The sequence below is a fragment of the Enhydra lutris genome, unplaced genomic scaffold (genome assembly GCF_002288905.1).
Source record: "Enhydra lutris kenyoni isolate GAN:26980312 unplaced genomic scaffold, ASM228890v2 scaffoldscaffold68, whole genome shotgun sequence".
Taxonomy (NCBI): Eukaryota; Metazoa; Chordata; class Mammalia; order Carnivora; family Mustelidae; genus Enhydra; species Enhydra lutris.
The window spans coordinates 2,079,152-2,106,218 of NW_019154152.1; the positions used below are offsets into that span (position 1 = coordinate 2,079,152).

Consider the following 27,067-nt stretch of genomic DNA (forward strand, 5'->3'; position numbering starts at 1 on the left):
GAATTCATACCTGACCCCACCTCTCAGCTTCGCCCAATGTCCGCAGCAACACTCTCCCGTTCAGTGCCCTCGACAAGCCCTAGGTCATACAATGGTTTTACTCAAGCTGGAACGGTCACTGTTTGAGTTGGAGCACAGCTTCTAGCCCAGAGAGAGCGGGGGGGGGGGGGCAGGGGGGGAAGGAGCCCCAGAGTCAGGCAAGCCCAACCAAGCCCCATACTTAACATGTGACAGCCCCCCCCTTAGATCTCACTACAAAGAAAGAGGCTCAGAGAGGTAAAGTGACTTGACCATTAACACACAGCTAGTAAGTGCTAGGCCATGAGCCCAGGTGCTGTGCTCTGAAGTTCCCAGGGCTTCTGGCTGTACCTAAAATGTGTGCTTGTGCACTCTTGGCCTCATCGTTCCTGGGTCACTTGATTCCCTTATACTTTGGGGAAAATGTCAAAGAAGATGGCTGCTTGGTGGCTTTGGTGGCTTTTCCCTCGAATTCCATTTTGAAATATCTCATGGCGTGATCGTAAACATGTGTCATCGTGGCACCTTCAGCTTACAACCAGCATTCATGCAGAGGCCCGTGGGAATAATCCTGATTGTGAGTGGAGGAAGCAGGGACTTTCAGTGGCGGGGGGGGGGGGGGGGGGGGGGGGGGCGGGGCGGCCCACAGGCCAGGCCCACAGAACTGTGTGTTTTCTGCAGGGTGGCTGAACCCATCTGGGACTGGGAACCAGGATGGCTGTCACCATGCTGCTTGGGTTCCCTGCTATGGGGTCTACACACATTCCCTGAAGCAGATGTAGGAGCCACCTCCTGACCACAGGGTGGGGACAGGGAGGGGAGGGTGATTGGAAAGGGTGGAGGGAGGGCTCACGGGCAGCAACTTGGTGGCCCTGGATAGGCTTGGTTGCTAAAGACCCAGAGTCCGGCTGAGCACCTGGGCACTTTGAAGCACCCTCCTCTCGGGCTCTTTTGCCCAGCTCAAAGGCTGAGCTCCTGCCTCAGCCTTGCCCTGCATATACCCCTGCCCCACACCCCCACCACCATGGGGCTCCCAGGCCAGCTGGTCAGTCCCCTCTGTGAATGATGTCTCTTCCTTCTGATCTCAAGCCTTGCTTACTGCCCGGGCTCAGCCCTACCTGCTGTAGTCCTCCTGCCTGAACCCTGTCCAGCCTGTGGGAGCCTCACCCGTGAGACATCAGTGGCTCTGGCTGCTCTCCTGGGCACAGCGGTGCTCAGCTCTCCCATCCCCCAGGCCCCTTCCCTCCCTCCAGACACGAGCCTCATGCTCAGCTTGTCTCCTACTTTCTGTCCAAGGCTGGGCAGCACCCCAAATCCCCACTCCCAGGAAAGGCAGGCCACTTCTTTGCTGGAGAGAAAGTGAGGCTCCCCCAGCCACTAACACCTACGCCCCTTCCCAGAGCACCCCAGATAACCAAGTGTTTGGCAAGAAAAGACACAGAACAGACCTTTATTGTTTTTTTAATTTTTATTTTGTCCCGTTTATTTGTCCCATTGTCTAATGGGACAAATAAAACATCATTAGGTTTTCTTGTAGTGGTCCATGATTCATTACAGAACGGACCTTCAAAGGAACACCTTCGGAGTTTTAAATCTTTCTTCATTCAGAGTTTCTATAGTTAGTTAAGGAACGCTGCTCCATTACCCCTCTGCCAACCAACTAACTAGATAAATACATAAAACAAAGTCAAGCGGAAACCCAGTATTTGAGATGTGAAAAGTTGGAATCAAACCCCACTGATCTTGCTCTCGACCCTCGGCTCTAGCCTGTGTGGCCCCAGAAATCTAGGATGCTGGGCGTGTGGAGGCAGCGGGGAATTGTGGGAAGAATAAAGACTTCACAGTCAGAACCAGGTTTGAGTCCCAGCTGGTGAACTTCTGTTTTCTCTTCTGTAAAACAGGGATAACAGTTGCCCTTCCCTGAGAGGTTTCTTGCCCAGTTGTCCACCAAAGCCGACACTGGGCCTGACACAAGGTGGTAACCCAAGAGTTTGTCTCCAGTCTCGGCTTGACCTCTGGAGCCCATCTCTGACTCATGGCCTCCTGGCCACAAGGGGCTGGAGCTGAGTTTTCCTGAGAGGGAGCATCTGTCCCCTGGCAACACCCTCCACTTTGTACATGGCAAGCCAAGGGGGTCTGAACCCCCTAACTCCCTAGCAGGAGCCTAGCAGGGACTGTGGCCAGGCGGGGTCACGTGAAGCAGAAACCTGGGAGGAGATGCAGCCTGGTTCCATGTGGGGTCTGAATCGGGGGTCAGAGGACAGTAGCCAGGCTTGGAAGTCACTCGACTGTAGGCACTTGGGGATGAGGCCATGCCTGTTTTGTTCTCTGCACGGTGTCTGGCAGCACGGGCAATACTTAAATCCTTATTGAACAAGTGAATAAATGAATGACAGCCTTATCAGTCAGAGCCTGGTTGCCTCAGGAATTTCTTCTAAAAACAAGGCAAAGGAGAACAGCTGCTGGCAGGAAACAGAGGTCCTCTGGCAAACAGACGGGTCTGTCTGGATGCAAAGACTTAGTGATTGGTCAGGCAGCATAGAAGTGGATTCTGGAGGCCTTGCGCAGGCAAAGGAACTCTGGTCTACAGATGGACAAACCGCCAAGGGGACTGAGTTCAAGAGGTTAGAACCTGAACGCTAGAGCCTGGCTGTCTGGGCTCAATGCCCAGCTCCAATACCCGTGAGGCACAGGACCTGTATCCTGGGACTTTGTTTCTTCCCTTGTATGTACCTCACAGTCTTGTAGAGGGGACTCGATGGGATTATTTGTAGAAAGTCCACACTGCAAGTACGCAGCAAGTACCCCTGTTAGTATTAGTGGAGAGGGGGCAGAGATGATCTGAGCTGCGTTTCAAGACGTGGAGGAAGGGAACAGGTGCAGGATGGATTAGCCCAGTGGGAGACGGGTTAAGAGGTCATTGCAATACCCAGGCATGAGGGAATGAGGCCTAAATTAAGGGAATACTTGGGGCATGAAGAGGAGAGCCGTGCAGATCGGGTGGGTCACGAAGAAGTAATCAGGAGAACGGATTGGCTATGGTGGAGGGGAAGCAGAAAGTTCAGAACTCCTCCGTGCATCTGAGAGCACCTGGGAAGAAGATGGCTGCTCTAGGAGAGACAAAAAGCAGGTATGGGGAGGATAAAATTTAAGGTGGGTGTGCTTGGTTGTGCTAAGGGGAGATGTGAGGCTGGAAATGCCCAACCAGCTGGGTGACGAATCGGGGTGGGGAAGGAGACAGGCCATAGTGGAAGCCAGGCAGAGAAATAAATATGGAAGACACTTGTAGGCAGCATTCACATTTGGGGGCTGGGGTGGTGGAAAAAAGCCCACCTAGGGTCAAAAGCACAGCAGCCAGAGAGCGGGAGAGAAGCAGCAGAGTGTATGTGTGACCTTTGTAGCAGAGTTTCTGGAAGGAGGTGAAGGACAGCAATGTCAGATCTGCAGAGCCAGGAGAAGATGGGTCGGGGTGTGCCCCCATGCTGACCACGCAGAGAGCCATTTCAGCTGCTGAAAAACTAGTAGCATGCTCTAGGGGTTCATCAAAGAAAGGGGCAAGGGAGGAGGCAGAACCAGCATGGAACTGTATCTTTCCAAGAGAGTGTCCCAGAGAAAAGCATGAATCAGGGCAGACGGTGGAATTGCCTGGAGAACAGGCTCAAGGGCAAGCTGTTTTTCATCATGGGAGTCTGCATGGTTTGGCGCGAAAGCCAAGATGCTGGAGGAGAAGGGAGCTGGTCCTGGCGGAGGGGCTGCCTGGGAACGGGGGTGGGAAGATGTGAGAGGCAGTGAGATGTTGGGATGCTATGGGAAACACAGGAAGCGAAGAGCTTCGATGTCTTGGTAAAGGAAGAGGGGAAGACCTAGTGCAGGGAGGAAGTAGGCGGAGGGGTCTGGGGAGAATGTGGGGAGCAGGAGTTTGGGGGAGGTGAAGGGAATCCATGAAAGAGGACAGAGAACTCAGCGAAGGCAAGGAGCATTGAATGGAAATTGAGTAGTCCATGGTACGTGTCTGTTCTGTGATTTCCTGCAGCAATTCCATGCTGGGGAACAAGAATAAAAATGTCCACTAGTGGGGCTGACCAGAGGTTGATTTGGAGAGGCAAGGAAGCTTCGAGTGCAAGGACAGAGTTCAAATGACTGGCAATGGACCGGGTCTGGATTTTGGGGGACTGACAGGCTGTTTGCCGAATAAAGACCGTGATTTCTCAGCAATAAGTATGACTTTAGACAAATGACCCTAAATCTCCATTTCGCTTTAGGGTGAATTGTGTGTTTTCTTGGAGAGGCAAATCTGTAAGGAATGTGAAATCACTGGTCCTGGGGGCAGGTGTCCCTGAAGATTACATGGTAGCTGGGGCTGGGTCATTTTCTAGGAGAATCTACCTAGGGGTACTCTGGTCCTATCATGTCATGTCACTGAATTATTTTAAATGAGCTGTATCTGTTGCCCACCTCCACTGGTGGGAGTGGAGGAATCTATGTGGGAGGGGACCCTATATTTTCTGATCCCATCTTATGCATGGAAAGGGACCGAACTCAGAACAAGAATCCCACGAATCTTCCCTGACTTGATGGCATTCTGATGGTGTACAATTGGGGCCTGGCCCATGGAGTTGACTGGGATTCCTGTTGTCTTGTGGAGTTTGGTGTCCCACTCATCAATACCAGGGCACACTCATTGTGTGGGGCTGGGAATCCTCGTGAAAAGAACGGGAGAGAAAGTTCTGTATCTTATTGATATATAGCACCCAAGGCCTGCAGGTCAGGAAGCCATTTGATCTGAATGGGTGAATTTTATGAAGGAAAGAAATGGGGCAGGTCTCCTGCTCAAGGTGGTTGCTGGTGAGCTTGGTCTCTCACAGGCGATGACTGACCTGGTCATGGGTCTGGACAACAAGTAATTCCAAAGCTTGAGAGAGTGGGGGCATTATGGGGAGAGAACCAAAGTTGCAGGAAGCCGAGTCTCAGGGACGGCACACAGAATGCCACCACCCACGAGCCTACAGCATTGACCACAGACTGCGAGTGTGGACAAGACGAGGGCATTGTGGCCTCAGAAACCAAGCTTAGCACATGCTCACTGGTCACCATTGTTATTGTCCATTATTTTAAGGCAACCGACCCTAGTTCCACAAGTGTTTGTATTCTCCAGTATCATGATGAATGAGGAAAGGTGGTGTAACCTCTGAAGCTGGAGCAGAAAAAGGCTTCCAGAAGCTGCTTTTCAGAAACACTGGCAAGTGTTTGCCAAAGGCGGACCCTGTGTTTCTGTGGGCAGCTGGCAAGGCCATTGTCAGGGTTTCTGGGAAGACGTGTGAGAGCCTCTGAGTCGTGCGGTCCCAACCTCGTCTCCCATACCAAGCCAATGTGTAACCGATTAAATATCTATCTATTTTCCTGTCTGCCTCAATAAAACATGGCACTCTTTAAAAACGGTGGCCTTCATGACATTTGTGTGTTTTGGAATGTGGCCCTGGGCTAGCAAATCGCATCTGAAGATGTGAAAACATGAAAATCGATAACAAGAAATGAAAAGGCTGTTTCACTGATAAAACCTCATTTATCTTAATCTGAGGGGCTTCTCAGAATTTCCTAAGTGCCCTTTGAAATGCCAGCATCAAAGCCAGGGCCCACGTGCCCCGTGCGCAGAAGGCCCAGGGGAGCCGAGGAGGAGGCCTGGATCGCTCAGGCCTCGAAGCCTCCTGAGAAGCATCCTTCTGGGGCAGGCACCTTTGGAACTGGTTTCCCGCCCAACTGCTCCCCAGCAGGGGTTTCTGGGTTTGCTGAGATTTCAAAACTCCCAGTGAAGTTAACGTACCATGGGAGTGAAAGGTATTCCACAAGACCCTAACCGTGAAGCCTAAGTGACCCACTTCTGGTAGGCTTTATACAATGTGGGAGGCGTGCTAACGGTAATTCACGCTGACTAATGTGAACCGGGGAAATGAAATTATCATTCCACCTCCAGAAAGCCTATACCTAGTCCTGTCCCCAGGCTGGATGACCACATTCCTGCCACCGCCCCTCCCCCCACACTTGTCACTGAATCCACACAGGGACCCAAGGGCAACAGTCCTCTGTGATGACAAGTTTGGGAGCACTGGGCCCCAGGGATCAGCTTTCTGGCTGTCCGTCCTTCCCTTGGCTTCATGCACATAGCCCCATCCTGTCTTCTGATCCCCTTACCCAAGAGGGTAAGGGACTTGACTTTGATCAAGAGGACCAAAATGCAGGAGGGTCGGAGATGGCTTGGGACCTCCTGTCCTGCCAGCAGCCCCAGGGAGATGGAGAATGAGGCTATCCTAAGCACACCCAGGCTTCCAGCTCAGGCTTGAGACCAGCTTGGGGCTGGGCAGGGGCTCCATCTCCTCTCCTGGTCTCCTTTGTTCTCCAGCTGTCACCCTGGTTTGCAGACGGAAGGCCAGTCTCAGAACCCCTTACGGCAGACTGCTTTCTTCAGTTTTCTCAGGCAGTGGCCAGAAGGCTTTTATATGTACATGGCTTGCCATTTTTCTGATAAAATCCACAGGCCTCTGCTACCTCCGATCTGGTACCCCTTCTCTCTGCCTCCCTCCTTGTCCTCTGTCCGTCCTGGCTTTCTGCAGTATCGTCCAGGGAGCCAAGTCTTCTCGTGGCTTGGGATCCTCATCTGAACCGTTCCCTTGAATGGCAAGTGCCTCCCATGAGTAGGTGTCCCTTCGAAACCTCACTTTCTTGGAAACTTCTCTTGACCTCACAGCCTAAGTGAGATTTCTTTCGTAGTTTTTTGTATTTGTCCTCAGCGGCCATCCCCATGATCAGAGAGGATTTTTTGTGTATCTTCCTGAGTGAGCTCTACAGGGAGCCTCCTTTGCCACTGGACAGGGCACAACTAAGACTTCACAGACGCTCAGCATGACTCGTTGACTCTCTGGCCAACTGGCTACATGACCCGATGAGTTCCACAGAGCACTTATTCTGCAAATTTCTCAGGGGAGGAATAGGTCCCATGGTCAGATGCAACCCGGACACGCCCTAGTCTGTTTCCCTGTAGGGGGTCATCATACACCTCCGTGCAGGAAACTCTGAGATGCACTCATGTTAGGACACAAAAAGCAAAAAATAAATAAATAAATAAATAAATAAATAAAACCAAAGCTGTAGAATGTATTTGACTGTGACTTTTTTTTTTTTTTCTTAACATCTACTATCATCCTGCAAATGTACTTTAAGACACCCTAGCAAAGCAAGGGGCAGGAGAACGTTTTGGAGCTAGCCTGGGTTTAGATATTCCAGGAAAAAGAGAAGAAATAACAGTTGAAATTCGCTATTTGCAGATATAATTTCGCGTTTGCAGATATGATCTTCGTAGCAGTGAGCAACTTGCACGTACGAACTTGTCTTTTGCTGAGACTTAAATCTGCAGGTGTTGGGAGGCTCGTGGGTGGACACAGGTCCCTTAGTGGCTGAGCAAGTCTACCTCCTAAATGGCATTTCATTTCAATGCAGTTCTTCTGTTCTTAGTATTCTCTTGAATTTTCCAATAGAGCTAAGTGAATTTTATGAGCATGGAGGTGGTGGGGGAGGGGGTTGCATGCCATATTAGCATGAGCTAAGTTCTCAGGACCTATCACTCTTGAATAGCTAGGATATTTTATGTAGGTAGGGTTCCTGAGGTGGAGCTAAGGTAGATGCAGTGGGTCTCAAATTATTTCTGATCAGCCTCTACTTAGGGCAAAACTGCTTGACCTATGGACTCCACCTAGTCTCATTTTGCAGTGGAAAAATAAATTAGTGATAATTTGGGGGAAGTGGATGATGTATACATTTGCTTTAGCGCTGGAGTATGGACAATTCCTATTTGGACCACAATGTATACATGTCTTAGAGTCTGGTTATTGGAAAATTACAGTTCCAGAAGACTTTTGATGCAAATAAACTTCAGAATGCTATGTAGGGTTAACCAAGCAACCCACAACAAAATAAACTGATAATGATAAAGCTAAGCGAACAGTAATTCGTAATTAGAAAGGACCGACTGTAACCCTTGCAAATTGCAACCAGCTCAAGGCAGCCCTGATGATGGGCTGATAGAGTCTTCTCCTAGATTTTGGGAACGTCCGCTCTGGGCCTGCACGTGGGAAATGGGGGTTTTCTGCTAGAACAGATGAGCATTGCTAGGCTTGTAGCAGAATCCACATGGTACTTAGTAACCATTAGTAACTTCTTAGTCGATTACAAATGAGTAGTCATAGTAATATGAACAAATGAAAACTTAAACTGTACACATTCACCCTAATAAGCTAAGGGAGGCCTTTCAAAAAAAAAAAAAAAATTTCAGTATAGGTCACCTGAGAAGGTCTCTGGTAACATACCCCTGACCCCCAACACACTAGATCTCCGTTTCAGCTTTGGAAATCACTGTCTAGGCAGCACGTCCTCCTTCCCAGGGAGGGTTTTTACTTCCTAGCTCAGGCAGACCAGAGATGTGCATTTGCATTCATGAAGCATTCATAGTTTCACTTGGAAAAGTTTTAACGTCCAGTGTAAATCTCCAAGATACCACATTAAGTGAAAAAAGCCATGTGCATGGCAGTGTGTATAATACGCTATTGATGTAAAAAAAAATGATTTTATATGTGTGTTAATGCTTTATATGTCCCGAGAATCTCCGGAAAGGAATATGCAGAACAGATCCAAACAGTTGCTTCTGGGGAAGGTTACTGGCTGCTGGGGGAGGGAAGGAGGCAGACTTGGGTTTTTTCCTAGATACCAATTCCACCTTTTTGAATTTGTACCATTTCTATATGAACTATTAAAAATATCAATGAATGTAAAAAATAATAAAAATACCAATGACTGTAGAAGAAAAAAGGCACAATAACAACAACAAAAAAAACCAGTAAGCCCAAAGAGACTGGATTCTTGGTTTCTTTCTTTTTTCTTTTTCTTTTTTTTAAGAGGTAAATTCCAATTTGATTTATTTATTGTTCTGATACTTTTCTCCACCTTCAAAAAACTGTTGTGTATTAAGCAGGAGATTCTAGAATCTAAAGGAAAACCTCCAGGTGAGGGGAGCTGACAGACCCAGGCCCTAGGCTTCTAGACTGAGGGAGAGACCGCCATCTTGAGAATGGTTCTTTAAAACCTTCCCCATGTTCTGAGGTGTTTCTATTACCACATAAACACAAAACACAAAAGGGGTGCTCTTAACAAGGTCCCTTGTACTTTGTACATTTGCAGCTTGAATATAAAGAAAAACGGACAACAAAGGAGACAATTTGTACAGCAAAGCATGTTTAAATGAATGCATTCCTCTTATTTCGTCCCACTTTCGGACTGCTCAAGGAGACAAAGCAATGGTTTATCTTGATTTGTTATCAGGAATTTAAATAAGCACAAACAAATATTACACTATTTAGTGTGTCCTAATGAAAAATGCAGTATTTCGTTAATCATGTAAAAAGAATTGTATTCTTTTACATAAATTGGCACCAGAGGATGTATTGCCTTTCTCTCTTAAAAGCTCCTTATGCTGAGTAATAAGTATTTCCTAAAGCAAAATATCCACAGAAGTATGTGGGGTATCTAGATTTTATGGGTTCTGAGTTATGGCAGGTAGAGAGCAAGAAATGTTTCGAAGCTGGAAGGAAATGTTTTAGACAATATGGGAGGCCTAACTCGGGGCAGGGGGTGGTGATGGAGACCGAGATCAAAATTAATTCCTCAAACTAGAGGTGGACTTTGGGCAATGAGCTGAAAATAGTGACAAAACAGGCACAGACTTTGGGTGGGTATCCAGGCTGGGGTCCATCTGGCATATTTAGGAAAATTCTATAATGAAGACATAACAGTAGAATGAGTTTTTACTTACCCCAAGGTCTTAGTCAATTTAAGGGCAGATGTTAAGTACCATAAGCCCCATCTCTCTACGTGGGGGTATTCCCACCCTATGTCAAGTGTGCAAATGCTTCCCCACGTTTCCTGTCCTTCTGGTCACTCCCACTTCAGCCCCTTTCCTATGCCTACAGAACGCAGCAGCCTGGGACAAGCAGAGTCCTGTATTTCAAAGTTAGGTTCACGGAGAGGGGACACAACTAATCGCAAACCCACGAGGAAACCCACGCAAGGAGACGGCTCAGCTTGGGTCTAAATGACTTACATTTTTCCTCGCCTGAATTAGCCGGTAACTGCTATGTGGGCAGACTTAGCCAGAAATGGTCTAAATGATCAATTAGAAGGCAAAAAGGAGTTCCTTTCTTTAAGGTTCAAGGGTCCCTGTTGAAGAGCCCTACTTCCTAAGCCCTGCTCACATGGGCCTGTGCCCAGCTCTCTGTGGTGCCTGAGTATATTGTACATTTGCCTAACGATAATGAATTGAGTACTTATTTTGCAGGAAAATATAGGGCACTTCCATTATATGCAATCAAGCAAAAAGGCTGCAGAATGCACCACTCCATTAATTTTAAACAGAATTCTTCCCAAATGTCACCCTGAAACCCGAGTATGGGGTTATTACCAATCTGAAGGAATTAAGAGTAATTTTCATTTGTACAAAGTAGTTGAGGGACATGACTCCTGCCACACACACACACAATTAATTGAGTTAAATTGGATTAGCTGATGCCAGTGTGAATCACTGAGCCCTGACCCAGCCTGCCTAGTGGTGAGATGGTGGAGGGAGGCGGGGGCTCTTCCGTCATCGAGCACACAGGTGCCCATCCCCTCCCCCAACTACAGGGCATGCAGTGTACTGTGATGTGCCAATTATTAACAAATACGTTCAAGGAAGAAAAACAAAAGCCAGGCTCTGGCAAGTCACTGAACCTCTCTGAGCCTCAGTTTCCTTGTCTGTCAAAGGGGATGATAATATTTGCTTCAGTGGGAATCATGAGTATGTCGGAGCACTTAGCATGGTGCCCAGCACATAGTTTGCAAATGGTAACTATTACCTTTATCTTCTCTTCTGAGGGGAGTCTCTTGTGCCTAAACTGGTTCCCAAATCACACTGAGGAAATCCAGACCAGGCCCCAGGATGGGGACAATGGCCAGTCAGTCCCCAGGGTCTGAGAGGTGTGAGTCAGCCCACTGAGTTACTGACCCTTTCCTTCCTAACTTCAGCCCTGCTATCCCTGGGTGGGAGCTGGACTAATGGGAGAGCAACGAGCTGGACACAGGAACAAGCAGGCGAAGACGGCTGGAGAGGGGGCCAGCATGCCCCTCACTCCACGTTCCGGTACTTGGTGAAGAGGTTGTACAACACTCGAAGTGTGGATTTCAGGTCACAGTTGACAATGTCTGCGTAGAAAACAAAAACACACGTGGCTTTGGTGGGGCCACAGAGCCCACAGCAGGCATCCTTGTCCCCTTCCTTCTACCACCCACCTTATGTGTCCAGCATGGTCCTGGGGTGCGTCTCCTGCACACACCATCCCCCTCCCCTAGGATACCATCTGGTGCTCCTGAAGAGCTCCCAGTCCTGCTGGGACAGAAAAAGCCTCCCCACCAGCCAACCAGAGGCAGGTGGGTGACGAGGGGCAGAGCTGCTGGGCGTGGGGGTCTCGCCTCTCACTGAAATAAAGCAGACCCCAGAGCCTACAGGTTTTGTTCTGCAAACAACATCGCCAGATGAGGGGCCCCTGGCCTGCCTCCCGAGTCTCACTTGTGCCCCGGGCTTCTCTGCCTTTAGCTTCTGTCTCAGAGCCAGCTCGGAGTGGTGGGGAGGAGCGGGGGTCCTGGGGCTATAGTGGGGGGGCCAGGTGGGGAGTTATAACAGAGCTGCCTCTCCCTGAGGAAGGGAGGGTCCCAGAGGGCACAGAAGCCCACCTGGCAGTGAGTACTCAGTAAACAGGTGTCAGGGGGTGACATCAGACTGCTCCTGGTGGAGGACAGAGCAACGCAGCTGGGTTTGAGGCTGGGAGTTTGTGTTTTCAGGAGAGTTCTGCCATGGGCTCCCCAGGTTTTATACAATCATTTCCTCCCTCCCTCCCTTCTATTTGCTGGTCACCTTCTTCTCTAGTTGCCCCCTGAGCTCCCTGCCAGCCCCTCTGCCCCTAGAAGGCCTCCTCCCTGGTCTTGTCTCCTCTGCACTCACTCCCTTGGAGACCCGGCCTTTGAAGAGCTGGAGGAGAGAGAACATAAAGAATCCTGCCTACTATCTAGAAGGGCATATTTAGGTAAAAATTAAGGAAAAGTGAAAGAGGAAAAAAAAAAAAAGCGAAAGCCCAATGACTCTAAGAGCCAGGACAGTGGTTACATTTAGGAAGAAGGTTGAGGATCACATAGCGGGAAGGAGTGCCTGGGAGCTGGGTGCTGGTTACACAGTGGCTTCGGGGCTGATGCGTCACAGACCCGTACATTGATGTCTTACCTACCTTTCTGTATATGTGATGTCTTGCACAGTAAGAATGATTTTTAAAAATCTAACTTTGCAGAAGTTCAGATGAAGTAAATGATGTAAATGAAAATAGTAAATGCGGGCGCCTGGGTGGCTCAGTGGGTTAAGCCTCTGCCTTTGGCTCAGGTCATGATCCCAGGGTCCTGGGATCGAGCCCTGCATCCAGCTCTCTGATCAGCAGGGAACTTGCTTCCCCCTCTCTCTGCCTGCCTCTCTGCCTACTTGTGATCTCTCTGTCTATCAAATAAATAAATAAAAATCTTAAAAAAAAAGAAAAGAAAATAGTAAATGCCCTGGGATTTGAAGCTGGGAAAGCTCCCGCTGAGCCACTGGGAAAGCTCCCGCTGAGCCACTGGGAAAGAAGGGACTGGGGAAGATGTCGGAAGTCTAGTCATGTCCTGGTCCATAGGAACAGGGACTCTTGGAGATCAGGCAGAGCTGGAGGCTGTGGCTCTGACAGGCTGGGTTGTGGCCCCCAGGTTCAAGCCAGGCACGCTCGGGCCCCGGGGCCCAGGCTCTAAAAGATGGACAATGACTGGGCCACAAGCTGAGGCCCAGGGCCTAGGATTCCTCTGTCTGACCCCCCCAAGCCTCATTCCAGCTGAAACCTATCCTCTTCTACCCCAGCTGGGCTCAGACCCTGCTCCAAGTTCTCCAGCTGATGGACGTGTTCATGGCCTTTCTGGGACCACTTGGGAGGTCTGGAGCTCAGCTTCCTTTCCTACTCCCATGTCAGTTCAGGCGCAATTATATTTTTTTCAGGCACATATTGAGCCTCCGTTGACACGAGACCCTATTTGGTGGCTCAGCTCTGCCACCTTGCCCTGCCCATCCAACGTACTCTCTGTTGGCAGGAGTCCTATGCCCTGTAGGCTGACTGCTACTTTTTCCTGACTGCTTGCTGTTGAGTAGCTCTTAAATTCCGCTCAAGTCAAATGTTGAGAAGTTCGGGAAGGAATTGCTGGAGAGCAGAGAGGGACAGAGCTGAGCTTAGCAAGGGAGTGGGCATGAATGGGAAGGTAGGGTGGCACTGGGACCACGGCAACAGGGTCCTAACTGGGCTCCTCAAAGCCTCTTGCCCTCTCTAATCCATGCAACCCACCGTAGGTAGACTATTTAGTCTCTGGGTATGGTCGTTCAGAATGTACACTGCACAACATTAGGGTGTATCATTCACATTTCCAGGGCATCATTACCACAGATCATAACATAAATGGTGCCCTTGAAGTTGTACAGCTCACAACTTATATGGCCAAATAACGATTTCACTTAAGGTCCAAAATCCTAAACAATGACTTTGCAAGGCATGATGTGAACCTTGCCCACCTTTCCAGTCTCACGTCTTGCCACACTTTTCCTTGTTCACTCTGCACAGGTCACATGGACTTCCTTTCACTCCTTCCCAATGGCTGCACTCCTCCAACTTCTTGGCCTCTGTACACAGTGACTGCCTAGATTACCTCTTCCAGGTGGCTGACTTCCCATCTTTCCGCAGACCTTCGCTCAAAGCACCACCTCCTGAGGGAAGCCTTCCTGACACGTGGCCTGGTGAAGGTACCCTGCTTTATGGTCTCAAAGTCCCCCTGCTCTTCCTTCTTGGCCCTCCAGTGCGAAATCGGTGATTTGTGTGCTCATTTGATTTAGTCTGCCTCTTCCCTGGATGGCGTGGGACTTGACCCCAGACAGTCTTCCTTGCTCTAGCACCTAGCCTAGTAACTGGCGTGCACAGACCTCAAGAGTTATGACTAGATAGCTAGATGAATAAATGATTGCCCTGTGTTGTGAGAGTCAAGGAAGAAAATTCTGGGAAGATGAGATAGCCAATAGGGCTACATGCTCCTAAGAGGGTCAGACTGGAAAGAATTCCCAGGGACATGGCTTCCACTGGTGGTATGGGAGGGAGCAAAGCCAAGTGTTGGGGGAGGCAAAGTATTACCGAGATGAGGAATGAAGGCAGTGGGCCTGGGCACAAAGGAGGAACTTGGGGGCCTGATGGAGGACAGACAAGGCTGGAGGCAGGAGGACTTGTTTTCCTCTTTTAAGGCCATGCGAGTTCTGAGGTTTCTGGAGAAGGAAGATGTCCATTTCCTCACTGGTAAAATTGGGTTTTATGAAAAACATCTAGAACACATTAAGGGCTCCCTAAGCGGTCGTTCCCTTCCCCGTCTTTGCCTGTTAATAGAGCTGTGGTGCACACCTGTGCAGTCTGTGTACTGCACAACTCTGGGGGTGGGGTGCCATTCACATAGAGTAGGCCCTAGGAAACGTGACTTCCTTCTTCCTACAGGCGATCGTCTTACTAAGAAAGCCAACTGTCACACAGTTCCAAGCAGGTCAGTAGATGGGCCATCTCAGCCAGGAGAGGGGCTCTGGATTCCTGGGAATGAACTGTGACTCCACGCTGTGTAACAGAGCCTCCTGAAAGCCCTGGCCTAATAAGCTGTGTGATTAGTAACTCAGTCCTGCCCTGACGGCCTCTGCGGGCTGGACCAGGGCCCCTGTCTGGGAGCAGTCTGGATGGTGGGGCTCCTATTTAGAAGCAACCAGAACAGAGGCTGGCTGGCTCACTGTGAGCAGGGGAGAGACAGATCAGACCCCAGGCTACTCCAGGGAGAAAACAGCCTCCAACCAAGGGGAAAATGCTCCATGTTTGCTCCCCTCTCTCCTGGTGGCATGAGTGCCTCTTCCTGTTCATTAGATGACCAACCAAAATGAGCTCATGGCTCTCTAACTGATGCAGAAGTCCAGGAAGGGGAAGGCAACTCTTCACCATGGAAACTCAGTTTCTACCCAGAAGGACAGGGCCCTCTACGGCCATGTCCTCCATGGACCTGCTTGTGCCCACAGTGTCCCTCATCCCAGTCTGGGGCAGTCGCTGAGCGCCTTTCTCTGAAGCTTCCCTGCTGGGTCCTCAGATCCCTTGAGCAAGGTGGGAAGACAGCTGGTGGCTCAGTGCCACCAGGTGGTGGGGGCTGGAATAAGTTGGGCAGTCACAGGCCCACTCCTGGGGGAGAGTCTGGCCCCATCCCCCTCCCGATGGAGCTGGCTGATCCTGGACTCTGCCTGCTTACTCTGATGCTCCCTATTCCCCACTGGGCTAGGACCCATCCTCTAGAGATGGCTTGTATTGGTGTGGGCCTGGTACTCTATCTGGGGATCTTGATATTTTCTATACATATTTAAAAAAAAAAATCAAAAAGAGACAAACATCCAGAAAAGCTCATGGAACATATGTGGGCAGTTTTAAATGCTTGAAAGAGAACCCTGAGGTAACCGGCACCCATGGCAGAAGCACAATGTTGTCAGTACCCTTGAAATGCCCCCTCTCCACATCCTGATCACAAACCTCTCGTACCCCACAAAGATAACAACTATCTGGACTTCTTATTTTATTTTTAAAAGATTTTATTTATTTGACAGAGAAAAGAGAGCACAAGCAGAGGGAGCAGCAGGCAGAGGGAGAAGCAGGCCTCCCACTGAGCAGGGAGCCTGATGTGGGACTTGATCCCAGGACCCTGGGATCATGATCCAAGCCGAAAGCAGATGCTTAACCGACTGAGCCACCCAGGCGTCCCAACATAGGTACCTTTGAAGAGCAGATTTTAGTTTTGCCTGTTTTTATGCTTTGCATCAGTGGAATCGTGCTATGTATATACTTTTGTGATTTTCTTTTTCTTAAAATTATGATTATAGGACTTACCCATGTTGCGTGAGCTGTTCAGTTTTGTAAATAATTTTGAGGTGTCATTGGTTTTATTGAGATAGAACTATAATTATCCAGCCCTAATTATCTAGTTCTGCAGGAAAAGCGTTTCTCCATTTGTTGTGGTTTGCGGTCGTTTTCAGTGCCTTGAAGTGGTCATGTTGGATCCCTGTGTCCAGTTTTATATTCGCTCTTTTTGCAGAGAAGAATCACTGACGTCCTCGTGCTGCAGTACCTAGAAGTCCTTCCCCTGATTTCTCGGTTCATGTTTTTTCCTTGCTGGGTATTAATCCATGGTCTGACTATACCCCAGTGCATCTAGCGTGTTAGGACGGGCAGTCCCATCTCAGCTACCATGATGGTCTTGGGCTAGTTTCCTGGTGTATGGACACACATACCTGTGCATGCGGTTACTGCATCAGACGGTGTATTCGTCTCCTATTGCTGCTGTTAACAAATTATCATGGGTTTGGTGGCTTAAAACAACCCCAATCTGTTATCGTACAGTTCTAAAGGTCACAGGCTAAAGTGCGTGGCACTGGGATTAAAAAATCAAGGCCTCCGCAGGGCTGCAATCTCTTCTGGAAACTTCAGGGAGCATCAATTCTCTTGCCTTTTCTAGCTGCTAGGAGCTAGCTTCTAGAAGCCTGTTCTTTGGCTTGTAACCCCTTCTGTCCTCAAAGCCAGCAATGGCTGTTTGAGTCTTTCTCGTACTGCATCACGCCGATGCCGAGTCTTGTGCTTCCTTTGTGATTATGCCGGAACTTTCCAGAAGCTCCAAGATCCTCAACTTAATCACACCTGCAAAGTCCCTTTTGCCATGGAAGGTGACATATTATCACATCCTGGGGATGAGGGTGTGAGCATTTTGGGGGCCATCTTTCTGCCTACCATAGAAGGTCATGCAAAACTTCAGTTGGACAAACTAGTGTTCTAAATGGTTGTGTTTATTTTCACGCGAGCAGTTTCTGTGGATGCCCACCCTTGCTAACACTTGAAATGGTCAGTTTCACATTTTTGCCACTGTCTGGTCTGCACACTTGTCTCCAGGAATGGGAAGAGAACTAAAACTGGAACTACTTTCCTTATTTCCAGTCATTAACCAAGGCCTTCCCCAAACAAATTGATTCCTTGGAACTCAGCTTCTTATCACCTGCCTGGAATTTTCAGCATTGTTTGAAGTCTGGCCCCAACTTTTCAACTCTTTAAATTGTAGATATTCCATCAGCCTGATGGCTGACCGACAGCTGTCATTCCTAGCAAGTACGAGATTCCTTCTGTGTCCCCACTTGGCTCTAATGCTAGAGTCTTAACCATATCCAGTGAGGAATCCGCTTGCATAATAATGGGGCAGGCGTGTGCACTGGAAGACAGGTGGTGTGATGTCCTAAATAAAAAGCCTCCAGCTTTATGCAGGGATTTCCACTGTGTCCTTGGCTGTGCTAACACTTGGGCTACTAAAAGTTGATGAAGGCTGGGCAGCAAAACTCATCTGGGATGCACACCTAGTTCCCAGAAGATTTCAAGGTTCGACGGAACTTTGAATGTCAAACAGCACGGCAGATAATGCATTTCCCTGAGCTTAAAACCTTTGGCATAAAAAATGCCTCCACCATAGCCAATGTGATTTCAGAGACACCCTCCAAGAATCTCCCACATGGGCACCTTTTTGTAAAGTCTGCAGCATGTACTCTTGAATCTCACTTTCCAGGTAGAGGGGCAGAAACAGAGGGGATGCTGGGGTAGAGACCTCTTCCAAAGTACAATTTCACAACATGCCGGTTCAATTCTCCTTTACGCACTGGAAATTTTCAGCATGGGCATGATGCCCAGTGTAACAACAAATAAAACAGATGTGTTTTTCCATTGCCATGGGTCAGGAAGTCTCATATTAGGCAGTTCAGTCTGTAATTGTACAAGAAATGTCCTCTAAATGCAGAAATATCCCTATAGGTTAATTGATACTGGGAAAACTAACTGTTCTGAGGGAAATGAACGCCTGACAATGGACGTATGGGGGTGGGTGGGGGAGTCCTGCTGATCCGTGACCAGGAAGTTTCCTATTAAGCGGCTCAAGAACACGGAAACAGAAATGCTGGCCAGAGCTCTCCCGCCGTCTCTCTCACTCTGAAGCTGGGTGTCCGTCATCTGGCTTCGGGGCTCAAAGTCCATTCCTAATGGCATCATGACGGCCAGAGGGACCTTGGCCTCAGAGGGATGCAAGAAGGACACCTACCTTGCTAGAGGCCCTCGGCAGTGACTAGGCACTTAGAACAGGGGACACTAAGTGAGAATAACGGATTGACTTTTGTTGGCTAGAGCCGAGTTTGCGAGGTCTGTGACGAGGCATGACATGGGGACGCAGCCCGTGTCTTCACAGTCCACCTCTCTCCTCTGGTTTCCTGCTTTCCCCTCTGGCTTCAAGTAAAGGCATTCCCACAAGATACTGTCTTGAACCTTTTTCTTTTCTCTGCATGCTTTCCTGCTGTTGAGCTCCCACTAAGTGGAAGACTTCTAATTACATAACCGCAGCCCTGATCTTTTCCCCCCAACTCCAGTTCTGCTTCGTTGATGCCTCGGCTTCCTAGAGCTGACATCCTAATGTCCCCTACCAAGCTTGCTTTTCTTCCAGGGCTCCCCAATGCTGCCAATGGTGCCCCACAGCTACACATCTGTTTTTCACACTGCCTTCCGAAGGATCTCCCTGGAACAGAGTTCTGATCACGTCACCTGCCTGCTTAAGAACCTTCCATGTTGGGGGCACCTGGGTGGCTCAGTGGGTTAAGCCTCTGCCTTCGGCTCAGGTCATGATCTCAGGGTCCTGGGATCAAGTCCCGCATCGGACTCTCCGCTCAGCGGAGAACCTGCTTCCTCCTCTATCTCTCTCTCTGCCTGCCTCTCTGCCTACTTGTGATCTCTCTCTGTGAAATAAATGAATAAAATCTTTAAAAAAAAAAAAAAAAAAAGAACCTTCCATGTTGGGCGCCTGGGTGGCTCAGTCGTTTAAGCATCCGCCTTCGGCTCAGGTCATGATCCCAGAGTCCTGGGATCGAGGCCCACATTGGGCTCCCTGCATCAGCGGGGAGCCTGCTTCTCTCTGCCCTCCGCCCCCTCCCCCCTCCCCCACCCCCGCCTTCTCCCCCTCCCAAATAAAAAAATAAATAAATAACATCTTTAAAAAAAAAAAAAAAAAAAAAGAACGGTTCTACTCTTCCTGTTCCAGCCCAGTAGGCAGCTGCTTACATTCGCTATCAGGCGCCAGGTGCTCTGCGTCAGACACCATCATGCTGAACCCTGTCAGGGGCAAGTCTTTCGGAGCTCCATTTTTATGGACATGAAAAGTAGGCTCAGAGGTGGTAGGTGAGTTGCCCAAGGCCACACAGCTGGCATGCTCTGCTCTTTCACAGACAGAGCCCCTCTCCCTTCCCCAGGCAGGACTCGGGCTCACCCTGTCCTCCCATCTGGGATGCTGGCTCCTTTCTCCTGTTCTCCAAATACAAAAGCCCTGTCTGATCTTCCCAGGGTATCCCCGCTGCCACCATCTCCATCAAACCGTCCTCTGCCCAGACTGAAGTGATGTCCCCTCCTCCATTCTCTCGCTCTCTTAGTGGGACCTCTTTCAACAGCAGTTGTCACCACTGTCATTCTGTTGTGGTTACCGGGGGCATCTTTTCCCTCCCCTGAGGACGGCAAGTGCCTTGAGGTCAGGAACAGCCCACCGCTCTGGGCATAGCACCGTCGATGCGGCGGTGCGCCCCTTGACAGAGCCTGCCTCCCTTGATGTGGAGGCGTGGGAGGAGGACTGAGTGCGGCAATGGGGAGGGAACGCCCCATCCCTACTTGTCCACTTTCCCTTAAACAGCTAGGAAAGTGCAAGCAAAAGGACCCATGGATAGAAAACAGAAAATTATCTGCAACACAGGGTTGACTCACCAGCACTGATAAAATGGAATATTTCAGTCAGTAAGTCAATAATCATCCGTACCAAGAAGACTCCCAGGAGAGACGAGCCTCCATATGCACAAATGCACACAGCTCCAAGTGTGAGCACGGGAGGGCTGCTCGAGCAGTCTGCTCCTTCTGCATTTTTAATCTGTCTTAGATTTGCAGTCCGAACCCAGCAAATCAGGCCTCCTCTCTGGGTGGAGTTGGAGTGAGTCAAGAACAGGGGAGGCAATTCTGCTGCGAGCAGAGGACTCCGGTATCTGCCCCTGCCCGGCCGGGATATAGCTGTGTGACAGGTCAGCACCCCGTCCAGGGACAGAAGAACCTGGAAACTGGCCACAGGGCAGTTCTGGTGGTCCCTCTGCTCAGGCCTTCCTTTGCAGTCCCATGCGTGGGATCTTTATTTGCAGTTCACAAAGGATCTCCAGGACTGAGCAGCTACGCCCTGTCCCACCTCCCCTGACACATGGCAAAGAAGACTTCAGAGAAGAACCCGTTTCCCTGATGTCAAATATGAGGCTTGTCCAGTGCCCTGAACACTCATGTGCAGGGACAGGGTCTCTCAGTCCCGTCACCAACCCAGGGAAGAGCTAAGTACCTTCTGGCCGTGGCTTTGGCTTTTCCAATCCTCCGTCTTGCATGAGCTCAAAGGCAAAGGAGACATTCAAGACCTGCAAAGAGAGATGCGGTGTTTGTGTCATTGTGCCCGGATTCCTGGACTGTTGGGGGCTCGGAAGCAAAGGAGCCAGAAGTATAGCCGGAAGGCAGAGGCCAGGTAGAAATGGGGCCCTAATGTGAAGGAGAAATGAAGCTACCAAGATGGGCAGGCTGTGCGGAGTGCAGGCTGGCCGGTCCCAGCTGGCTGTTGGGGAAATGTTCCTGGACAAGTTCAAGCTCTCCTTCCTGTCCTAGTGTGTTCCCGTGTCAATGGCCAGGACTTTGAACTTAGGGATATGAGTGTGAAAGGATCAGATGGCAAGACATGTTTGAGAGGCAGAGAGTGGTTTCTGCTTTGGACCAAATGTCCTCTGTCTAGCAGGCAGGTGGGGCAGCCCGTGGGGGCATCAGAACCAGGCTGACCGTGAGCCTCAGGTCTGGCCAGCCTTACGGCCACCATTCCTGTTCTGTCTGGGGGGGAGATGAGGCTGGGCTGTGCACTCAGCAGGGGCGTACAGCTAGGGGGCCAGGGCTAGACCACAAAGGGAAGGGAGAGCTGTTCACGATGCTCAGGGGTCTGCAAAAAGCTCCTTCCCAGCTCAGCTGTTCATCAGAATGGGCCCCACATCCCACTGCCAAAGACTCTGGGCAGATGTGAAGCCGCAGCCTTTTCCTCCACATGGCCCCAGCAGGGGTGTGGGTGGGTGAGTTGGTGGGACACACGAGCTGGGGCCTCCCTTAATGTCCCCTCCCCTTACCTTCTGCTCAAAGCTGTCCGGGGTCAGGAAGAAGCTGTGCAGGGGTACAAAGTAGCCCTCCAGGAGCCCCATGAGCAGCACCAGGTACACCCCATCTGCAAACTGCAGGGAGAAGGCCAGGTGAAGGCACTGAGGCCCCGAGCCCCCCGGCAAGCCCCATCCTGGGGGCTGGTCAGTCGCCATGTCAGCGCCCCGAAGGCTACGTCCCCAGGCAGGCTGCTGGCCGGGGGTGAGGGGCAGCAGACCCGCCCCACGTCTGGCTGGTCCCACATGGGAGCCACCGCCCACAGTCCTGGTTTCAGCGACATAGCATTTATCGAGCACTGACCATGCACCCAGCCCTGATCTGGTAGGGGCACTACAGAGAGAGGTCAGGTGTGGCCCCTGTCCTTGAGGAGCTCCAGTCAAGTGGGGAGATGATGGGGAGGAAAGGCAGCAGCTGCTGTGATGGAGGGAAGCACGCTGGCCTGTGTGACAGTGACAGACGTCCTTCACCCCCCACTGAAGATGACAAGGAAGGCTTCTGGAGGTGGCTGTGCCTGAATGGAGAGCTGAGGGATGAGCAGGAGTAGCTGGGGAAGTTGGGGGGGGGAGGGGGGCAGAGGGAGGCAGGAAAGGGGGTCCAAGGGCCACGGCAGGGTGACTTCTCTTTGTCAGTAGGGAAAGATGTCTAGCGTCCTAGAGGCCTGGGCATTCTCCTGTCTCGCCTCGTTCTTGATTACTGTTCGAGAGGCAGCAGGGTGTAGCTGTTGCAAACGTGGGCTCTGGAGCCAGGCCTCCGGCTGTCCTCCTTACTAGCTGTGTGACTTGAGAAAGTCATGTAACTTCTCTGTGCCTCATGTTTCTCATCTGTGAAGTGGGGACGATGACAGGGATAATACTCACTTTGTAAGATTATTGGGAGGATGAACCAATGAATATTTGTAGAGTGCTAGAACACTGTTTGGCATGTACTCAACACTTCCTAAATCTCAACTATTGCTATTACTCTCTGGGAAGATAGCAAAGCAATGGGGATCAACTCCCTGGCTCTTGTTGGCAAAGCACGACTGTGTGCTGAGGGCCACAGCGAGAGGCTGAGGGCCTGGTCCCTTCCATCAAGGGCAGTTGGGAACCTGGTCTGAGGGACAGAAGACTCCTGGGCTAAGTGGGAGGTACAGGTCTTCTGCTGACAGGGCGGCAAGGAGAATGTGCACTGGGCAATTGGGGTGGGCTTTGTGGAGGCAGTGGGGGCCTGGGCGATGGGGGACATCTGGGATGAGTAGGTATTGCCGCAGGTGGGGGATGGCCTGAACAAAGATCTAGAGATCAGATGCATACTTGAAATTAGAGAATCTTTTAAAGGAGGTGGGCCCCCCGAACCTTTGTGAATATCAATCCCAGTTGGTAAAGAGTTCTTAAGAAGTCAGAGTTCTTGGAATCATCTCAAGGAACTTAAAACTAGACAGAATTGCCTGGAACGTGGGCTGGACCCTCTGTCTGAACTTTGCTGGGTGATCCGGTGGTGGGTCTGTGACTCAGCCTTCATGATGGGCGTATTGCCTGGCTTTGAACTTGACCTGGGAGCAGCTTCCTCCCTGCATCCCTCCAGCTGGCCTTCAATTCCAATGGGGAAGGCCCAAACATGACTCATCCCAGGCCATACCAGGGCAGACAGTGGAAGAGCAGACCCCAGCATTTGTGTCAGAATCAGGGCCCTCCCCCGAAACAAGTTAACTCCCTCTCGAGGGAGCATCACTTTTCTAGAAGTTTCCCTGACTCCCAAAAGAGTAGATAAAGGTCACTTTATTGAATACAGACACCATACAGCCAGGGAGAGCTCAGTGACAGACCTGGGAATTGCCTTAAACATAACAGGAGGTGCCCACGTCCTCAAAAGAAAACCATACTTAAGAAGTTCGTCACAGATGAAAGGGGGTTGGGAAACACGGAGCATTATACAGTCTTAGAGTATCTCCTGATAATGATTCATTATAAGGGCAGGGGAAGATTTACAGTGGAGAAATCTGGTAGAGACTAACCAAGTGACCAAAGTTACTGTCACCAGGAATGGGCCTAAATGACATCGTGCCTCAGAAGAGCACAGTGTTACCAGGGTTGGAACCGTTACTGAAAATGCAGAGCCTGAGTCTAATAATGAGGGGAAAAAATTGAGAGATGGTCTATGTATGGATCTAATGGCCTGCGCTCTTCAAAAATGTCCATGTCACACCAAAAAACAAAACAAAACAAAACAAAAACCCCAAACTGAGGATTTGTTCTATATTAAAAAGAGACTAAAGAGATGGCCATTGAAAGCAGCCCGAGAATATCGAGACACCTGTGTTTCTTTGACTCTGATGATATTGTCAAAAGCAGTCAAATACTCACAACTTCACATGGTTCGATGTAAATAGATTAACATCTTGACGTTACAGTTGCTTGAATCGGATAATTGCAATGTGATTATTTAAGAGGATACTTGTTCTTAGAGACGTCTGCTGAAGTATTTAGGGGTAGAGGCAGAGAACTAAACCCTAAATGTGGCCAGATGCGGACAACTGGTGTACATAGGTGAAGAGTATACGGGTATTCACGAGAATATCCTTGCAACTTTTCAAAAGAAAAATTAGAAAAAAAAAAATCAGCATTCCATGCAGTTCACCCCTCTGAGCGGAACAGGATGCCCCTCCCTCAGGGGAAGGCTTCAGGATCAGTATGGAAAGCCCTCCCGGCTGGCTGTGCGGGGGTGGGGCACTCGGAACAGGGCTGTCACCCACCTGGGTTTCCAGTTCTGTGACCTCCAGGTTCAGTTTATTCAGGTGCTTGTTCACAAAAGTGATGAGTGTCTAAAAGAGAAGCACACGCTGGTAATGAAGATGGAGACTCCTGCCAGGGTTAGACCCTGGAGGCCACTTCTGTGATTCTACCCTAAGGACAAGGACCAGTGTGATCACACAGGACAAGGACCAGCTGAGGGTGCCAGCCAGGGATCACTGCTGCCCTGAGTGAGAACGAGCCACCTATGAGGCTCTTCTGCCAAGCTCCTCAAGTTCACAGGAAAGGACGGACCCCCGTGTTTGTGGTCCCATGCTCTATGTGATTCAAACAGCCAGTTTCAGGGCTGTGAAAGGGGCAGAAAATCCTGAGGGCAGAATGACAGGTGCAGTCCTAGCCCAGGTCAGGGAGGCGGGCCAGAGAAGAAACCACCTCACTGGGTCCCTCCTTCCAGACCTTCCTGGTGGCAAGTGCCTGTGCCCTGGGGGGTACAGAGGTCTGAGGGAGGAGGCCTGGTTGGCTAAGGGTTCCTTGTGGATGGGAAGGCAGGGCGCTTGTCATCTCAGAACCCCCAGGAGACACTATCCTCCTGAGGGGAGAAAGGAGTGGATAAGGTATCCAGTGGGAACAAGAATGTAAAGCGTACCTCCCTTACTCGGGGTGGGGAAGCCTGGAGTGTGCAGAGAGCTGGCGAGGACACCAGGGTCGGCAGCTGGCAAGCTACGGGCGTGGGCTCTAATGTTTGGCTGCAGCTCGTTCCCCTCCCTCCCTCCCAGGCACCTCCGGCTCACCTTTTTCACTACATTGAGTTTGTCCGGTGCGTGGTCAAACAAGGTGTCAAAGGCGTCACGTTCTGGAAAAACAGGAAAAGGTAGAGTGGAGCAAAGACCTGCCTCCTGGTGGGGAAACCCAGCCAAGATGGCCGTACGGTCAGCAACAGGCAGGAATTCTTCGGTGCGGGACCCAGTGCTGGAACTCTGGAAGCGGGGTGGGGGCAGACATTCTGGCTTGATTCATAGCTTAGGGACTTTCTCTGTGTCCACTTTCTACATCAACCCTCTCTTGGGCTGGGGTTGGGGGGTTCTGTCAGGCCGTTTGAATTGCGACTGGTCATGTCTCTTCTCTATTTATATCTGTTACATCATGATTCAGTCACAGGCCTAAAGAATTTCTGAAGTTTTTTGGAGGCCGAATGTTCTCCAAACATCAAACCACCTCACCCCCTAATTTTCAAAACCAGGATGGCCATGGCAAGCCTCGTGGTGGAGTGCACAGATGGTGGGCGCGGGATGGAAGGTGCGCTCCTGCTCTTGAAGTCCGTCATTTCAGACCTTGTGCCTCAGTTTCTTCGTCTGTAAAATGGCATTTGAAAACAAAACCTCCCCCAGGAGTGTGATGAGGATGAAAGACAAGAACGTGTGTGCATGTGTTCTGGAAACTTGGAAGTGTCTGCTGATCTGAGTTTATTAGCGTATTTCAAACATCATCTACCACAAATGTGGAATTGTCTGAAAGCAGCAAAGCCGTGCCCCCTGCCCCCTCCTCCCCTTGCTGGAGCCCTCAGTGGGTAGGACTGGAGGCAGGGAATGAGAAGAATGTCCAGGAGGGACCTGGGGCTGGGAAGCTTCGCGGTCCTGGGGCCTGCCTTTTCCTGCTCTTGCACCGATGAGTAAATCTGGGACTGCCAGAGGGGTGACTGAGGCCTCGAACATTCACAGACTATATAAACAAACGCGGAGTTCTGGGAAACAGGAGCAGTATGACGTGTGATGAGGAAAGAGGGACAAGACGGCTTCTAGAAGGCCCGGACTGAGGGGGAGAGTGGACTGTCCCGAGTGTGTACGTCTGCCTCTTTACTTCCACGACACACTTGGAACACAACTACCCCGCCGATGCCAGGGCCCGTCCCGAGCCCAGCAATGCCAGTGGTCTGGTTACTGATGAGAGGACTGTGCCGCTGTGGCCAGGTTTCCTCTTCCCACCAGTGAGCTGACCCTCCCTACTAAGCCGCCCTGTCACCAGGCTGATGCAGACACACATGCAGGAAGCAGGCCAAGTGCCTGTTCCTCCCAGCTGCTCCAGAATTAACGAGACCCCCGTGGCAGCCACCAGCACCAGAGGGTAGCCCTCTGCAACTCACCATGCCTTCCAGAGAGCGCCCTGCAGGAAAAGGAGAAAGAAAACAGTATGAGTCTTCTGTCTCTGCCCTTCACTGAAGAGCCCACAAAGCTTCCTTCCTTGGCATTTTATTCTGCACTAAGTCTCCAATTGTCGGTCACCTTCCTCTCATGTCCACCTGTTTCTTCCCTCTGTTCCACAGATACGCTGGTGCTCGCACAAAGCCTGGTGTAAATGACACTTGCACAACTATTTCTTCCCCCCTAAAATCCCACTGTTGCTTAACAGCTGAGAAGGAATATCGGACCCGGGGTTGCAACATTCCCAGCCACTGCACTGCCCGGGCTGCTGTGGGCATCTGCCAGGGGACATCGCCTCCGTCTTTCTCCTGGTCATTCTGTGATTCCCGCCAAAACTGCACCTGCCATTGACTCCAAATCAGTCTCTCGAAGAGGGCAGGGATTGGAACCATACTAATCCCGGCGAAGCGGCAAAGTGCTAACAGCACAAGCATTAGAACAGACTACTTAGGTTTAAATCCCACAGAGCCACTTGCTTGCTGTGGGACCTTGGGCAAGCTACAGAACGTCTCTGGGCGCCAGGTCTCTTAGCTCTAAAACAAGGATGATAATGAGAAACACCTCAGCAGGATGTTGTGAGTGTTATATAAGCTAATCCGTAGAAAGACTCTACGGTAATTCTCAGTATATAGTGAGTGTTCAATACATTTTT

General features: G+C 50.3%; 1 protein-coding gene across 1 annotated transcript in view; it reads right to left on the reverse strand.

Annotated features, from left to right (window-relative positions):
- Window positions 1-9,020: 9,020 nt before the first annotated feature.
- LOC111159418 (parvin alpha) overlaps window positions 9,021-27,067 on the reverse strand; it is a 170,578-nt gene continuing 152,531 nt past the window's right edge. The window contains exons 8-13 of the mRNA XM_022521866.1: window positions 26,358-26,377; window positions 25,009-25,070; window positions 24,220-24,288; window positions 21,461-21,562; window positions 20,644-20,716; window positions 9,021-11,298 (exon numbers count right to left, since the gene is read on the reverse strand). Coding sequence (XP_022377574.1) covers window positions 11,222-11,298; window positions 20,644-20,716; window positions 21,461-21,562; window positions 24,220-24,288; window positions 25,009-25,070; window positions 26,358-26,377 — 403 coding nt within the window. The 3' untranslated portion in view covers window positions 9,021-11,221. The remainder of the gene's footprint in view (window positions 11,299-20,643; window positions 20,717-21,460; window positions 21,563-24,219; window positions 24,289-25,008; window positions 25,071-26,357; window positions 26,378-27,067) is intronic.